Source organism: Protopterus annectens, chromosome 5.part0 (genome assembly GCF_019279795.1).
Source record: "Protopterus annectens isolate FY-2018-M chromosome 5.part0, PAN1.0, whole genome shotgun sequence".
Taxonomy (NCBI): Eukaryota; Metazoa; Chordata; order Ceratodontiformes; family Protopteridae; genus Protopterus; species Protopterus annectens.
This window is the reverse complement of record NC_056735.1, coordinates 967,419,217-967,438,240: the sequence shown is the minus strand read 5'-3', so window position 1 is coordinate 967,438,240 and position 19,024 is coordinate 967,419,217. Positions and strand designations below refer to the sequence as shown.

The 19,024-nt window shown below is 41.3% G+C and overlaps 1 protein-coding gene across 2 annotated transcripts in view; it reads right to left on the bottom strand.

The window, feature by feature from the left end:
- LOC122802908 (protein Atg16l2-like) overlaps positions 1-19,024 on the bottom strand; it is a 1,475,787-nt gene that overhangs the window by 956,441 nt on the left and 500,322 nt on the right. For both annotated transcript variants that reach the window (XM_044072730.1, XM_044072731.1), the window contains exon 6: positions 4,537-4,596. In XM_044072730.1, the coding sequence (XP_043928665.1) occupies positions 4,537-4,596 (60 nt within the window). The remainder of the gene's footprint in view (positions 1-4,536; positions 4,597-19,024) is intronic.

The following is a 19,024-nucleotide window of genomic DNA, read 5'->3' as shown; positions in this document are numbered from 1 at the left end:
TTGGTCGGGGGGAGGGAGGGAGACCGGATGGATGAGTCAACAGAGCTGGATAATGATCCAGTTTCCATGGAGGATGCACTTAGAAGCCGCAACTGGAATGGGAACCATGTCTGCTGAGGTCAGAAAGGGGCAATGAGGAACACGGCCTTGCACTAACTCTTGCTTTCTCTATAAAGCTGTTCAACAGCAACAATGACAGAAAAGCATAAAGGAGACCCAGGGGACAGTTGTGGACTACTGCATCCCTCGGTGACTCTCCCTGCAGAGGGATCATGGCAAAATAACTTCTGCAATATGGGTTTAAATGGGATGCAGACAGATCACAACAAGGTTGGCCCAAGTGACTGAAGATCAGATCTGTCACTGTTGGACTGAGAGACCACTTGTGAGGAATTAGGTTAGAGCTACTCAGATTATCTGACAGAACAGTGAATGACCCTGGGTTATGCATTACTATTAGAAAACAGTGTAAAGACATCACCCACTGCAATGACTCTTATGACTTCAAGGCATAAGGGATAGAGTGGGTTCCTTCCAGTTTACTGATGTACCCGACTACCAACATACTGCCTGTCCATACCTGCCTGTCCATACCTGAATCATACCTCTGGGGAGACTGTCCTGAAAGGCCTGAAATGCAGGACCACTCATCTCAAGAACGCTAATGTGAAGATCAGCTGCTATATGTTACCATGTGCCCAGGACTATCTTCCCTTAGAAATGCTCTCCCCACCCTAAAAGTGAAGCATCCATTGTTACTACCATTAAGAATGGCTGTCTGTCTAGCAACAAATGAGATGTTATCCACTAAGAAATATGTTGGTTGAAAATCTGAGTCAATCTTATTTTGGTGTGGACTGGACAGACCCTTTGCAACCACTGTAGTGCTAGAGTCCACTGAAGAAACCTCATATAGAATCTGAAGAATATGACCATGATGATTGTGGATGCCATAAAATCCAATAGACAAAGGATTAGCCTTGGTGGTGGACAAAGGTGGTGAAGAACTTGAGCTGCAGTGAGACAGACAGAAAGAAACCTGGGCATTGGAAGACAGGCAGTCTGTAAGTTAGTACTCAGGTGGTATCCAATAAAATCTGTTAAGTCAGCATAAGATGGCTTTTGGAAGTGTTTACTGTGACGCCTAGATCCTGCATTACCTGGAGCAAAAGGTCCAGTGGTATGATAATAGACTGTCAGTTGTAGCAGTGAGAAGCCAATCGTGAAGATATGGGAAAACCTGGATCCCTAGTAAGCACAGATGCACTGCCGCCACTGCCAGCTGCCATAACTTTGGTGAACACCCTAGGTCTGTGGTGAGCCCAAATGGCAAGGCTCTGAACTGACAATGAACGGCTCCCAGCTAGAAACGGAGAAATGTCCTTGAACGCTTCTTTATCTTCATATGACAGTATGTATCCTTTAGATCTACTGACCACATCCAGTTGTTCTTCTTTAGTAGATACAAACGGATTGCAGTGTGACTATCCTGAATTTTGTCTTGACATACAGATTTGAATGAATCAGGTCCAGAATGGGTCTGTGCTCCCCTGCTTTCTTGAGCCATAGCCTCCATAGGCTCTCTCCTATCCTCAGAAAACAGGGAAGCCTTGACACAGGCTGGTCTCAACACCGAGGCTGATCTCAGCACCAAGTTATCTAGCAGGTCTATATCATTTGAGCAAATGCTTAACTAAGCAAATCACTATTTGTCGAACTGCATTAAGAGAAAGCTCAATTAATCAAATGCTCAAAGTGAAAAGTTTTCTGGGGGAAGAAAACAGCTGCCCACCCACCGATCAGAACAACAAAACTACATTTAAAACTCTGCAAAGTGGGGAGCTGTGCCCCCCACACCCCAATTAACTAAATCTACCAACTCTGAGTTCACACTACAGTAGGGAAAAGGGCACATATCCAATGATGGCCAACCACGTCCTTTCCCCTGGGAAAAAAATTCTCTTAATCGAGCATTCGCTTAATTGAGCTTTCATTTAATTCAGTTCGACAAATAGCGATTCGCTCAATTAACCAAGTGCTCAAATGATATAGACCCCTTATCTAGAACTGAAGCTCCAGGGAGAAATGACAGTTCCAAAACTTTTGGGGTCAAACACCCCCCAAGTCCTGATGCCAAAATTTCAACTCTAAGACTCTGCCAGATCCAAACAGATCAAACCTGAAAGAGGTAGGGAACCAGTCGGAGTTGAAGTCACCTGAACTGTCTGTTCTGGTAAAGTTGCTCAATGCTAGATTGGGCCCAAAGCTATGGATGACAATGAGCGATCTGGTTCTGGACAAGAAGTTAGAGGAGATGTAGAGGGACCTGCACTCAGTACATTCCTAGAGGTTGGTACTGATACCACCTGAAGCTGTATTTGCATTCTGAGAAATATTCTCATCATTGTTGGCATTCCTCTTTCACTGGACTTCTTGAGGACCAGGATGAGGACAGCTCCACCATCCATGGAAATAGTAACACACACACACACACACAAAAGATGACTGTGTTAAACTATCTAGATAGCTAGCTAAGAGGCACAACAATTCTCTACAAATATTAAAAAATTTTAATGATTTAAGTAATTCTAATACTATTACTCTTTAAATAATATCACTAAGAAATTCTTATCTATAAATATATATGTATATATATGTGTGTGTGTGTGTGTATATATATATATCTATATATATATATATATATATATGTATATATATACACACACACACACACACACACACACACACACACACACACACACACACACACACACACACACACACACGGGTCTACTTCACTTCACCAAAATCCCATTTCACTGGCATTCATTTCACTGAGACAAATACATACATACATACATACACAAGTCTACTTCACTTCACCAAAATCCCATTTCACTGACATTCATTTCACTGAGACCAAATCACCTAAATTTCAAAACACTGACAACTCATTTCAATGAATCTCATTTCACCGACAGCTTAAAATGCTAAATTTCACAAGACTAAATGGAAAAACATACACAAACAAACTCACAAAACTAATGGCTATCTCTTTCCACAACTTAAAAACTACTTGTATATCCTCTTAACAAAAACATATACATATGGGTCTGGTATGAGGGTGTGGTGGAGGCAAAGTCTTTATGCTAAAAATGATTTTATTCTGCTAAAGGAAGCTTTAATTCCTGACTTCTTTGCAGATTGTAGTTTACTGTTTGTACACTGTCATGCAACCTTGACTTACCTTCAGAAGTCTGGATTCACCAGTAACACAAAGAAAGAGACAAGGGTAAAAATCTCTTTAGGATTTTAAAAAAGTGCTTTGGGTGAAGAAAAACTGATTCTGATATTTTTATATTTAATAAGAAAGAAAATATATAAATATAACCTGCCAAATGTGAGTTTATACTGCTGCATATGTCTTCATCCATGAGAGCATAACATAGGTGGGCGTATTACAAAGAAAACTGCCTCCATCCAATTACTTTCAAAAGCTGCTTTACCAGACTGAGTCAAGGAGAACCTCAGCCTGCCATGATAAGCAACAAGAGTAAGGCAAGAATCACTAGTCATTTCTTCATAAGAAACTCTCTCTCTCTCACGTACACCCATACACACACACTACATATGCTTATGGCACAATTACAGCATTATCACTTCCACTAACTGCATGTCTTTTAAATGTGGGTAGGGTTACCCACCTGTCCCTCTTTACACAGGACAGGAAAACCCATATTTGGCCAGTTCTTTCCTGTGAAAAACATCAAGAATTATAAAATATCCGAAGATTTGCGGGTGAAAAATATTTCCTAAACCTCTTGTAACAGTTATATAAAACAATTATTTTGTGTTTGAAACACCTAGATGTGATACAAAATGACAAAAAACAAAATCAGATGAACTCCAATCTTTGCACTACCCATAGGAATGGTTTGTCCTGCAAAATGTCATGTTCCCATAAAAAAGCCCCACTATGGGCCTATGCAAAGGTGGAAACTCTAGATGTGGTATGAAACAGAAACAGAAGCAAAAAGCCATAAAGACACAGGGAGAGCATGTATCCCAGCCAATAATCCCATAGGCGAAACAAGAATTATACAGCAACTGAATATGATTTACACCTCAAGTAACTCAGAATAGAATTTGCAAGGCCAGTACTTTAGCACTGACAGCTCAATGAGCTTTGGCTGACAGATTTTATAACTTTATGTGCAATCTGTTTAGGACTTTTGTTTATAAAGAAACCTCATGGACAGTATTTCCAAATTGACTTTATTGACAGACATAAAGAAGAAATGTTCCTTTAGCTGTAAAAGTCATACTTTCATGAACTCATTATAGTACTACTACATGTGCTTTACAGTTAAAATAAGTCAAAATAGCCAGTTATAATAGTTACGTAAGGTATACATACAATAACGAATGCTTCTCTGCAACTGAAGGGATGTCTCTGGATTTATAGCATACCAAAATAAAGCCACATTATCAGGACTGCAGAAAAATAATGAAATACATCACACTGTACATACTCACGTGTCAATAACTTTTGCAGCAGCACTAGCAAGCTGCTTAGCCCACCTTGCTTGGCATTCTCTATCAAGACAAAAACAAAGCAAAAAGTTAAAATATACTTTAATGGCCTGTTCTTTCTACCTGACATGACAAAGCATTAAGAATACAAAGATAATATTTCTGCATGTCCTATAAAAAATGGTTCATCACTCATCAAGAAACAGTATACTGTTTTGTCTTAATTAAAGTGATGACATTGCAAAACTAGAAGCAAAACATTTTCTTTCTGTTACAAAAATCCACTAATCTAAGCCACGGCACAGCTCTGAAACATTTTGTGCTAACTGCAGCAGAACTCTTGATGATTTCTCTGTGTGTTTCTTTTGCACCAGAATTAAAAAAAAAAATGAACAAGCACAGGAATCTGTCTAGTTCCAACCTCACCAACATGAGTGTCATGGAAAAAATAAAAAACAGAAAACTAGTAGTCTTAAAACTTCATTGATGAGCACAGTCGCAATAATTTCCAAAAATCATGAAACACAGGTAGTGTTCTAAAGCAACACGCCTTTAATAGTCACAGACAAGCAATCCTCTAAACTAATGACTTTTCGGCTTTTTCCCAGTTAGGGGTCGCCACAGCGGAACTCCAGTCCGCTAATGACTGGCAGTGGATTTTTACAGTGCCGAGGTGCCAGCCCGACACCGAACCTTCAAAGAAGGCACACCCATTAATGCACGCACCTACCTGCATGTCTTTAAACGTCACTCGACCGTGGGGAGGACATGCAGACTCCACAAAGAAGGCGCTCCGGCCGAGAATAGAACTGGAGAACCTCTTGCTGTGAGGTGACAACACTAACCGCTGCACCACCACAGCCTCAGTAACAAATAATAAAAAAAAAAAAAAAAAAAAAAGAGAGAAATACTTTACAATGTTAAACATATTGACTTTTATACACTTAGAAATAGGTGTGGAAAATATATGTATTGTTTAATTTTAAACCATCCTATTTCAGGCAAACAATATAAAACAGGACCATAAAAGTCCATTTAAGAACAGTAAGTACCCACCCCCGCACAGTCCTGCCTATTTTATTTTGTGGACTTTGTGCAATGACTTGCAGTCCAAGATGTGTACCCTATCAGAAATGGACCACAATAGGTAGGAGACAGTGCTGTGTGACGGTTTTACGCAAAAGGAGATAAAATAATTTACAGAAAAGTATGCCTTACATACCTTCTGTTTCGGACTATTCCTATCACTAAAAAGAAGTTTACCCTGTTACAAATGAGATTTCCCACAGGCAGACGCCAGTACAATATCAGTACAACATTTCAAAATGAAGTAGAGCATATTTCCCTTTTGGGTAATTACTCTTCTCAGCCAAAGCAAGTACACTGTTTCAAAAGTCTTACTCCTAGGAGTAGAGGGACTGTATTTGTGTAAAAAGGTTTAAGTCACATTGATTATACATTACATACATCACAATTTCTATCACTTGCTGAGCATAAAAGGAGGTATGACATATTACAAAGGCGGTATACTGAGCGTTGGGAAACTGTGTGTGTCCTTGATATATGCTTTACGAAGATGAAACATCTTCCAGAAAAAGTCTTGTAGACATTATTTTCAGACACCTTCAGTCATATGTGCACTGCCAAAGTATGTGTACTATGTTCAAAATGGGAGTCTTCCAAGAACAAAGTTGTTGTTCTAAAATAAATAAAATGCAAGTAATCTCCGTGGTATCCCCGAAGTCTCAAAACAACCCACTAAAGTGTAGTGGGTCCAAAAACAAAACAGTGTAAGAAACTTCTCTGTTAATCACTGTATATCAATCAGATCAGACAACAGTAGTAGAAGTAGCGAACTTAAACTTGTCTTAAGTCAAAACAAAACAAAAAATAATAACAGAAAATATATAATTGTACAGCATTACTAAGTATTCAAAAGTAATCCAAGCAAGGCAGGCAGTCTGTTTCCTGCAAAAATAAATAAATAATGAAATATTTAATATTTATTTATTAAAAAATAAATAATGAAATGTTTAATATTTAATGAATAATAATGAAATAAATAATGAAAGAAATAAAATGCTTCCTTGAAAAATGTTTAATATCATTCTTTATATTTGTTTATTTTGATGAAAGCTATATGCAGATGAGAGAAATTTCTTTCTTTTCCTGCAAAGGATGCTCAAATTTGGCAGCAACACAAATGTGAAAGAGAAAGAAAAAATGTAGATTCTCTAGTTATGGAAGAAATGCCTGTTGACACCAACTAAATTTATGACACTGGTAGCCAGTTACTCCTTTAACTGGCATAGCTTGTGACTGTAGTTTAGTTCTACACACATCTGATGCACCTGCTACAGCCTCACTTCAGTTCCCAAATTCATGAAGCCCTGGGGTCTTCTCTCTATAGGTAAGAACTGACACTTGGTATTAAGCTCTATGGTGATGAAGGCAATCTGCAGAGATGGGATTAGGCAGGACTTTTCCCAGTTTAGTTACCACAAAGAATGTGATCTTGAGATAATCCACTTATGGGATGCAACCAAGGAGTCCCTTGACAGGATGAGTAAGAGATAATTATCAAGGTAGGGAACATGTGAAGTTTACTCTCCTGCAAATTATACATCACAGTGTTAGCATCTTGGCATAGAAGAATAAAGCTCTCACTACGGCTTGGTGACATTAATTTTCATCAAAGGCTGAAGCGTGTAATCAGCTGTTAATGGAAGATGGGTGTGTCCAGCTTACAGAAGTAGACAAACACACACACACACAGACACAGACACACAAGTACTCCCTGCAGTTAATCTCAGGAAAAGGTCAAGGATATACAGGGAGTTTATCTCCTCGAGGGAGGCAAGACCCTGGTAGAGTCATCATGGAGGTAGGACAACACAACTACTTCCCATTCTTCCAGGCATGCATGCGCATGAAGAGGAGTGAAGGGGAGAGAACCTAAACTATGGCATATAGATAGCCCTCAGTTGGCCCAAATACCAGAGACTTAGTATTTCTGCATCGGTTATCTGCTTGCAGATAGCCCTCAGTTGGCCCGAATACCAGAGACTTAGTATTTCTGCATCGGATGCTGTTGCTCCAGGACTGACACTGGTTGTCAGGGGTATAAAAACAGGCAGCCAACGCCATTACATCAGTTTTTCTTGCCCCAAATGTCCCCAAATAGGGAGCTAAGTTATGGTGGGGAAAATACCATGAGCAAAAAGTAAATACCAATACCAATACCTCTGAAAGGGTGAGTAACAGCCATAGAGAGGAGAGAGAGAGAAAAAACAGGGGGCTGGAGGGAGGGAAACCAGGACTGCAACAATGAATACACTCGAACATCTACATTTATGGTAAGTGAACACAACTGTATTATGCTCTTCATGTTTCACTGTTGCAGTCATCACACTTGGGTGGATTCCCAAAGCTGAAGAGGGGTGGAGGCAGTAAAGAAGAGATAGGGCTGGCTAGTATGCCTTGCAGGACTGCTGTTTCAAAACCTGCCCTGGATTTGTAAAAGAAAGGCAAGTGATAATGCTTGGGGAAGGTGTGTACAGAACTCCAGGTAGCAGCTTCCAGGATGTCCCTGGTAGGGTCTCCCCTGAGAAATGCTGTAGAGGTAGATGTTGCCCTAGTGGAATGTGTTCTGACCCACTGACGGGTTGGTTTCTGATGGTGCTTGTAGCAGAAAAGGATGCAGTGTGCTATCCATTTGGAAATTGTTTGTTTTGAAATGGCCTTGCCCTCTGCCCCTGTTGCAAACCTGACTAGTAACTGGTCAGATTATCTGAAGGGCTTAGTCCTATCAAGGTAGAATCTGAGCTGTCTGTGCACATCCAAGGAGTGCAGGATCCTTTCCCCTTTATTTTGAGGATTACGGAAGAAAGTTGGCAAATAGATGGGTTGGTTAAGAGCCACACTGGACACCACTTTAGGCATAAAGGAAGGGTTAGTCCTGAGGGAAACCCTATCAGCATGGAAAATAATGAAGGGTTCCACAGCCATAAGTGCTTGTAGCTCAGACATTCTTCTAGCTGAAGTGATGGCCAGAAGCTAGGCTGTTTTCCAAGAGAGAAATTTTAACTCAGCTGACACAACAGGTTCAAAGCGGGGAAGCGTGAGCTTTTCCAGTACAAATTTAAGGTCCCAAGCAGGGGTGGGTGCTTGCCTTGGTGGCCTTAAGTTGTTTGCCCCTCTCAGGAACTGTTTGATAAGTGGGTGTGAGAAGAAAGGTGGCTCAGTGTTGTAATGAGCTGAAATGGCTGAGGCATGTATCTTAATGGAGAAGGACAGGCCTTTGTGAAGTAGATCTGCTAAGTAATTCAGGATTAGAGGCAGGGAGGGCAGAGTTGTGTCCTCTCCTTTAGACTGAATCCAGGAGCAGAACCTTTTCTACTTATCAGCATAGGATTTTCTTGTGCTGGGTCTTCTGGCTTCAAGAATGACATCCAGCACCTGCTTGCTTAGGGTTGCTGGGGGAGAAATCAAGGAATAAGCCAGGCTGCAAGATTTAGGGTTTGCAATTGTGGATGCAAAATCTGTCCCTGCTGTTGACAGAGCAGGGTTGGGTTCTGGTATAGGTGCCAGGGTGGCACCAGTGACAGGCTGCGCAGGAGTGGGTACCAGTGCTGGCGTGGCCAGTCCGGAGCAATCAGAATTGTCCTTGGTCTGTCCTGTCCTATTTTTTCAGTAATACTCTTAAGAGAAGTGGCAGCGGGGGAAAGGCATTGATTGAGAAATTTACCCACTGAAAAGATAGGGCAGCCACTTTCCAAGTCCTGTTGTGAGGATTCCTGGTGCAGAATTTGCTGAGCTAGTGGTTGTAGGGGGAGGCAAAGAGATCCACCTCTGGGGTCCTCCATTTCTGAATCAGAAGGTTTAAGGTGCCGGGCTCCAATTGCCACTCATGTGGGTCTAGGAGCTTTCTGACTAAATTGTCTGCCAGTGCGTTTTGTTTGCCTGGCAGGTATTGAGCTTGCAGATGGACTTCTATGTCCAAGGCCATGTGCCACAGGGCCATGGCTAACCTGCAGAGTGGGTAGGAGTGGATTCCCCCCTGCTTGTCGATGTACCAAATAACTGTGGTGTTGTCTGTTTTTATTTGCAGTTGTCCTGGAAAGAGAAGGGATCTGAAAGCTGTCAGGGAGTTCTGCACAGCTAGCATCTCTTTTTGGTTGATGTGCAGATGAATTTGACTTGGCCACCACTGGCCCTGAATGCATTTGCCATCCATGTGTGCTCCCCAGGCACAGTTTGATGCATCTGTGGTTAGGGTCTGGGTGGCATGGGGTTAAGAAAAGGGCAGTCCCTTGTTATGGTTGCATGCTTCTACCCACCAAAGGAACTCTGTCTTTAGACAGGGTATGACAGGAATGACAGTTTCCAGGTCCTGAAAATGTTGGCACCAAAGACTTTTTAAGTACCACTGAAGTTTCCTCATATGCAGTCTTGCATATGGAATTAACAGTATACACGAGGCCATGAACCCTAGGGCCTGCAGTATTTTTCTTGCAGATAGCTGGCTTCTGGTGGCCATTTGTTTGAAGTAGGCTGTCAGACTTGTTTTAGTGAGGAATGCCATCTGGGATGTTGTGTCCAAGCTTGCTCCCAGGAATACACGTTTTTGACTGGGTACCAGTTTTGATTTATTTTCATTGATGAAGTACCCCAAGGAAGTGAGAAGGTGTTTCACAAATGTCAGGTGCTGCAACAACACCGGACTGTCTGCCTGAATCAGGCAGTCGTCCAAGTATGGGTAAATTTGGATATTTCTCTGCCTGCAGTATGCAATGGCTGGAGCCAGACATTTTGTGAAAACTCTGGACGCAGAAGTTAAGCCAAAGGGAAGTGCAGAGAACGGATAATACATAGATCCTGCCCTGAAACGTAGATACTTCCTGCATGACTCCCGTATGGGGAAGCATACTTGGCTAGCATAGGAACAAGCTATTGCAGGGTAAGCATTTTGAATTTTGGTACCACCAGGAAGGTGTTGAGAATTGAAAGATCCAGGATTGGGCACCAAGAGCCCTCTTTCCTGGGTACCAGGAAGAGTCTGGATTAGAATCCTTGACACCTCTGTTCTAGTGGAACTGGCTGAATAGCTCTGGTATTGAGCAGGGAATCTACTTGGCTTTTGATCCTCTGCCCACTGGTTTGGAGGAAGGTTTGGAAACCCACTTGGGGTTGGCAGTGAATGGAAATAAAATTTGTACCCCTGGGATACAATGTTGAGGACCCACTGGTCCTGCATGATGGACATCCAGTTTTTTGCATGAAGGGAGAGTTTTCCTCCTAGGGGCACAAGCAATTGGGCAGGGTTGGGGAGTGTAGTAAGGAAGTCACTGAGTTTTTTCCGTAAGGAGGTGGTTTACCACTCCCTGCTTTAGGGGTGGGGGCATTCCATTGCTTAAATCTCTGCATACTCTGAGACTGTAGCCTGGGTGGTCTGTTTCCCCTGGGTCTGGTTTGAGAGTGGGCTGGAAAGGACCAGTGTTTAGAAGGGCAATGCCTACTGAATCTAGAGGATTGCACTTGTAAGAATTCTTTAACAGTCTGCATAGACTTAGCTTTTTCTTCCATCTTTTTAAGAACTTCTTCTGCTTTAGTGCCAGACAAACTGTCCTTGTTCAAAGGAGCGTCTAGTAACTTTGATTTGACATGGTCTGGCAAGGTCTGCTCCTTGAGCCAAGCATGTCTTTTCAGTACAGAACCAGTGACTGCTGCCTGGCAACATGTTTCTAGGGTGTCAAAGCCACGCTGCAAAGTATGCTTGCTGATTTGGCTTGCAGAGTGCATAAGCTCCTGGAATTCTTTATTTTCTGCACAGTCTGTAAATGTTGCCACTTTTTTGTTTAATAAGTTCCATAATATGTTGCTGGTACTTCAGCATATGAAAATGACAATTCAATGCCCTAATAGCAAGAGTTGCAGAGGTATATACCCTTCTTACCCCATCTGTCCAAAGCTCTGGAATCCCTGTCCGTAGTGGTGGGATTCTTGGCTGTAGTTGTCTTGATACCTTTAGGCTCCTGGAAAATGATCTCTGGGTCAGCAGTAGGATTCTTGAAAATAAATTTGTGAGTGTTAGGTACTCTGTAGTACCTGTCTGGTTTCCTAAGGCAGGAGGTAAAGTGTCAGGAGTAAGACTGGATTCCATAAAAACATCAACAACATCCAGGACAGGGGGTATTGCTAAAGGCCTGTGCTGAGGCAACTCTAGGAATTCTCTGAGTCTCTTTTTGCATCTGAATCCTCATAAACTGATAAGGGCATGTCTTCATAATCAGAAATCTCAGAGTCATTGGTCTCCTGGTCTGTAGAAGCTGTAGGGGACTGGTCTCTTTCTCTTAGTAGGGGAAGGCTGACTTCACCTAATCAGCGTAATAAGGTCTTCGGCCATTCTAAGCATTTGTTTTTGTGACTTGGGAGCAGGTGCATGCACTTTGGTCGTCGGTTTTCTAGGTGTAGTGCGCACTCTGGGACTAAGAAACTCGGTAGTTTTGGTTAAAAAAGAAGTTTGAGTCGAACATTAGTTGATTGAAGAACTGCCTCTGAAGACGGTGCGTGCACAGCAGCTCCAGACCCATCCAAGGTAGAGACATCCGCAGGTTCCATAGTCGAAGAAGAGTCTCGCTGCATACCGGACTCCAAATGGGTCTTGGTAGAGGCATGCGAATCCACTGCAGCAGGCATCAGGGGCTCCAAAAGCACCTCACTGAGTACTGGCGGACTGGCAACTAGCTTAACGGAAGCGCCATCAACAGCTTTGGACCTATGCAGTCTGTCTCTGTCTTTATCCTTACATTTTTTCGGAATATCAGTAGTTGGATGGCTTACCGAAGCCATTTCAGAATACGGAGATCAAGAGCAAAAGAATTTAGCGACAAAGAGAGCCCGATGACAAATGGTTCGGGTGTTAAACAAGGCATAAAACTGACAGCGAGGCACTTCGTGGTCTGGGCCTAAACAGGTGACACAGTAAGAATGAAAATCTCTATGAGGTATTTGGTTTCCACAAGCAAGACAATTGTTAACTTTTTCTGACATTGGTTAGAGCAAGAAAAAAGGATCCCCAATGGGGTACTTAGCTTTAGAAGACTTCAGGATTATTCAATTCATAAATGAAAATTCAGGTAGCGGCCGAATGGCACTTGCGAACTGCTTCTGCTTCGGGCTCCTTGATAAGAAAGACTGATGTAATGGCATCAGCTGCCTGTTTCATTAGCTGCCTGTTTTTATACCCCTGATGACCTGATGTCAGTCCTGGAATGACAGCATCCAACGCAAAAATACTAAGTCTCTGGTATTCGGGCAGACTGAGGGCTACCTGCAGGCAGATAACCCAAGTGTGATAACTGCAACAGTGAAACACGAAGAACATCAGTAATTCTTTAGTCAGTAAAATATAGAGTGATTAGTTAAATACTGTTTTTCTGCATCTGTCTGAGTCTTCTCATCTGTGTTGTTTTTTTTTATATTTCCTGTGATTAAAACTCTGGTGTTTACTGTAAATAGATATTCAGTATTTTCATGTTTACTAATTATTATTAAATATATCTAAATCTTTCATTGTGGCTGGTTCTTTAGACAGTATTTAACCTTTGAGACCACTTGCATTTATTTAGTGGCACTGTGGCTTCATGTTCCTGAAAATCTTACTGATTGGTTAATACTACAATTTGTATAAGTATTAACTTTACTAAATGTTAATTGGATACCCTGGTTGTTGTGTCTTTCTGCTTTTCCCGGTTAGGGGTCTCCACAGTGGAACTCCAGTCCGCTAATGACTGGCAGTAGATTTCTGCATGCCAAGTTGCCAGCTCTGATGCACAACCTTCAACGAAGGTACACCCATTCGCGCATGTCTCCACACAGAAGACACACTAGCTGAGAATCGAACAGGACAACGTCTTACTGTGAGGCGACAATGCTACCACAGCACCACCCCGGTAAGAACCTTAAAGTAGATGGGGCATGGCAGTGAACCAACCTTATAGTCTGGGTGGAAGTGGAAAAGCGGGTAAGCTATGCCAGCCTTTCTCAGATATGTGTGTGTGTAAATCAAATCTCAGAGAGAGTATGTGTCAGCTACCTTGAACAGGGACACTGAGAGCACTGATTCCACAGAGAGGGTGGTAGAGGACTTAGCTTGGAACACTCAGCTAAGGATCTAACTCTACAGCTGTGTCAGTGGGGAGTCTTATTTGGGGCCTGAAGAGAAAGTCTAGCCCCAAGACTGTAGTGCACATTCCCTGTGTGTTCTTAAGGGAAATTGTACTTGGTGCAGAGAGCTGCATCTGAAAATACTGTGTGTGTCTATTTTCTTTCTCAGTGAACGCTCCTCACCAGTGTCAGTAGTGAGGATTAAGGCTCCTTGATCTCTGATCCAGAAGAGGGATGCCATAACTCTCTACAGGGTTAAGCTTTTCCTAATCAATTCCCCAAGAAAAAATATTGCCTCCTCCCTCCCCCATACCGCAAACACTCCTCTACTCAGCCCTTATTTTTACCAATCTACAAGCCTCCTTACTCAACAATGTGGCCCAATGTTACAACAAGATTGATAAATTCTCTGCCAGAACCCACCACTGCACAACTCTATAGCTTAGGCTATTGCAGCAGTGATCAATATGATGAACATCTCCTTCACCATCTTGCTTACTCTTGACTTATCATAATTCCTAATATCCTACATAAACCCAACAATCTCCATCCCTTCTCAACCTAGTCCAGCCACACACTCCTAGGCCACTTTGCTACCCTGACTCCTTCAAATCACCAATTCCAATAATTCATCAGCATATTCTCTTTTCTCTACTTCTGATTCCATTGGAGTGTTCCTCTTTCGCAACCCAGCTTGGCATGACACTCAAGGACATTACCTTTTCTGAGACATGACTTCTTCTTAAAGGGTTTGCTCTGCCTGAAAGAACAGGAGACTAAAGGAAGATGACAAGTTGTAGTAAGGACCTGCTTCTTTATTAAAAGGTCACCATCATGTCCTGTGAAAACTGGCCGAAAAACCACATCCCTATTGAAATGTCAGCAGTTAGAATGCAGAGTGCTGATAAGCCAGAAAAAAATAGGCCATAAAGAGGGGAACAGCTAATTTCAAAAATCGCTCTTCTCCTTAAAACTTCTTTTTGCACACACCTCAATTATATATACAGACTACTAGATTGCCATACCACAGAAAAAAGAGAATATTCTGAGAAATGGCATCTTGAACTTAAATTAATTCTTTTCTCTCCTAGTAGTTCCCAATATTTCAAATGGTTACAAAAAAATCTCTCCCTTAAAGAGGCATCCATGATAGACTGCTAAAGCTTCTCCTTAAAGGAAGACGGCCTCTGTCAGGACATCTTCTGCAGGCACATATTTGGGTCTGATGCCTTAGCTACAGCATCACCACAGTCAATGTTATAGAGCACTACATTGCAGCCCATTGTGTGAGCATGACAAAGGACCAACAGTCCTCCCTTAAGACCAGAATGAGGAAGGAGAGTAAGACTTTCAAGTCCCAAATCCACTAGGCAGGACTAGAATCTGGATAGGCAAGAAACAGTTGATAAATATAAGCCATAACTTCACAAAAAATATACTCTGTTATCAAGCTTGCCCAAAACTTTAGATTTCTTGTCTGGAGGTAAGGTGGCAAAAGTGCAGTGGTCTAGATTATTAAGGAATGCTTGGCAGGATCTTGCTCCACAAAGTCAGCGGCTTAAAGAAGTTAAGTGCCTTTTTAAAAGCCACATCAGCACAGTCCAGGTGCTTCCACATTGCATAATGGTATCTGTGATGAAGGGTTAACTGTGAAGATGAGCAAAATACTCATCCTCCCTACCCAGATGCTCATTAAGGAGCTTATGGAAAATGTATGGGGGCCAGAGTCATGAGCCATATGAATTCTGCAAAGAATGGATCATCTGGCAAGGAGCTATGGGAAGGAGCTACAGAAGAAGGGATCCATTATTCTTATCCTTTTTTTAAGATAATGGCCTCCAGCTCCACTGATGCTGCATTTGAAGTTGAAGGGAAGGCATGTTCCTGTCTCATACAGCTCCCAAAGGGATATGACTATACACTAATGACATCAATGGGGGTTGATGGTGAGATAATTAGGTTCTGGGTGTTCAACAACATGGTTCCTGTAGTTAAAAGACACACCTATAAGCACACAGAAAGACTGCACTGGGCTAGTACTAGCATGAGGCTATTATGGCTAGGGATGCATGCCCACAACTAATCAGACAGGTCCCTTTTTTAATTTTGGAGTGCTTCATGTTACACATAGGTTGCTTGTTGGTAATTCAGGTTAAATAAATGTGAATGTGTCTTTAAATTCTGCTAACAGCTTTGATGTCCACATGTTTAAATCCGGGCTTATGCTGCATAATCATGCACACTGAGGACGCCTTGAGCGAAACCGGCCACCGGTCTCTATGTTTTTGTTGGGCGGGTTGCCTAATAAACTTCTCTTCACTTTGGCTTGATGGATTTATTTTGAGTGCTGGAAATGCTTTTGGGTTTTGTGTTGCTGGATTCCGAGCACCATTTATGTTCCGTGCACTTTTCGTGTGAAGGTGTGTTTATGTTGAAGTGCTGGAACATTTCCCAGGAAGCCTAAATTGTTGGTGAGGGCCTGGGGATATTTCATCTGGACTTGCGGTTTGATAAAAACGTTTTATAAGGACAGTTATTGTAGCCGAAGTTGGGCCAGAAGTGGCGAATACCAAAACCTGCTCAGATATGGCAAAAGGTACGGATTTTCGGACATATTTACATAATATAGTGGCAGATGAAGATGACAGTGCTTTTTTTACTGTCGCTCATGGTGAGCGCGATAATTCACAAAATAAAATTGGGACAAGACAAGCTGATATTGTGGAAATATTTGGGCAACTAACAGAAGCATCCAAACGGGTGCGTTCATGTGTATGGCACTGTAAACTTTTAAAAGCTTATTTAACGACTAAAATCATACCGAGAGGGCTCTGAGTGTATGTGGAGCCAGGAATGGGTAACAACGATGAAGAGTTTATATTAAAATGGAGGGCTGTACAGGCCACAGCCTCGAATATGTTTTTACAGATGCTTGTGGAACACTATGAGAAACAACTACCCGATCTAGTAGTTAAGCTTGAACAGTGCTTTGAACGTACCAAAGAATTTGTAGAAATTCCTAATTATCAGAATCTGTATACACAGTTTGTTACAGATACAGAAAAATATGATAAAGAACTGTGCAAAAGAAAAATGAATAAATACCAATGATACCAATGTCAATGATTTTAAAATGGCAACTGTTTATACATGGAAAAAGCAAAAACGGGGGGGTGAGATTTACAGAGGATAAACAAATCCCCTGGCCCAAAAGAAAAAGAGTTAAGTCCATTTTAAGGAGACATGACAAACCATCTAGTGCATCGGACTATTCCTCTAGTTTATCTAATACAGATACGGAACCTGAAATGTGTGAAGTACAGGATTTTCCTTCACCAGCCACCAAAAGACATAAGACCCCTTTAGAAGGGCAGGCCGGAAACATCGTAGACGAGTCTGTAATGAAGAGGTTTCAGGACAATCTGTTACAACAGCAGACTCGGACCTAAATATTGGTTCTAATCAGGTTATTGACATTAACAACCTAGTTATTAACTTTAAGTTCACATTTTGTTCCAGTGAACTCAGTGTGCTAAATAAAGACCTTGGCTTTGTTCCTTCTTTTTTTGTGTCACAGTATGATGTTATTAATGAGGTCAAAAGTTTTTGCAGAAAATTAAATTTGAAATATTTTCATGCACAAAAAGAACGTTTCCAATGTGGTTCAACCAGGTGGTTTTCAATTTAAAAAAAATCACAGTTTATGCCCCCTTATCATAGCACTATAAAAACTTTTTAACAGTTAGTATTAAAAGATTTACATTTGAATCAATCTAGTGTTTTTAGCCCAGGGTTTCAAAACTTGGCATCAATAGAGAAAGAAGTTTTGAAAGGGCTAATGAATAATTCTAACATAGTAATAGTGGGTGCTGATAAAGGAGGGGTGGTGGTTATTTGGGACAAAGCACATTATATGGCAGAAGCATTTAGACAAATGTCAGATACACAGTTTTATTCTGTTTTAAGTAGTGATCCTACATTTGAATATAAAATCAAGATAAATAGGTTTTTACAAGAAGCTTATGAATCACACATTATTACTTCATATCTCAAAGGACAGCTTCAGGTTGATTATCCGGCTTCACAATATTTTTACATGGTTCCCAAACTACATAAGAGACTGGATAACCCTCCAGGTCGACCCACAGTGGCAGGAAGGGGTTCATTGACAGAACCCCTTTCAGAATATTTAGAGTATAAATTAAACAGATTGTTGGTACTGATAACAGCTAGGATTTGAGACACCAAACAATTTTTATTATTGATGGAAGCTGTGCAAGTCTCAGCTCATGATTATTTGGGGACCCTTGACGTACAATCTTTGTACACTAGTATCCCACATTCTGGAGGGATCACAGCGGTAGAGTTTTGGATGCAACAATCAGGAATGTACAGTATGCAAGAGCAGCAATTTTTGATAGAGTTACTTAGATTGGTATTAGAACATAATGCCTTTCAGTTTAACAACCAGTGGTATCTACAAATCAAGGGGACAGCAATGGGGCTACATTTGCCCCCACATATGCAGATCTGTTCATGGGGGTTTTAGAAGCCCAATATATATATATATATATGTATTGCCGGTTGATTTCAAACAACAGCTTGTTATGTGGCGGAGGTACTTGGATGATTGTTGAGTAGTGTGGGGGACACACATTTTGGACTGGCAAAAATTTGTAGAATATCTTAACCACAATCCACATAGAATTAAATTCACAGGTGATATTAATCAACAAGCAGTGGAATATTTGGATGTAAAGGTTAGTAAGTCTGTAGAAGGATTTTTGAACACAGATTTACATAAAAAACCTTTCTCCAAAAATGCATTTTTGCATGCCAGTAGCTGTCACCCCCCCCCACACCCACACACACACACACACACACACACACACACACACACACACACACACACACACACACACACACACTATCCAAAACATACCAGGATCTCAATTTCAGAGAGTAAGAAGGATTTGTTCACAAACTAGTACATATGATACACAGGCTTTGGAATTTCAAAACAGGTTTATTAAGAGGTTATAAAAAAAGTTGTGTTAAGCAAGCACATAGGGCAGATAGACAAATGGACAGAACGGCATTATTGGTTGATACTGAATCAAGGCTTGATACTCAATACGTAAGGTTTATTACTACATACGGTAGTAACACCTTCAGTATTAAGAACATATTGGCTAAACATTGGCATGTTCTGCATTCTGATACATTCTCTACCAATTATGTAGATCAAGAATGTCACTTTGGGTACAGAAGGGGTAAGAGCATAGGACAACATTTTTCTTCTTTCAAGAAGAAATTAAAATTG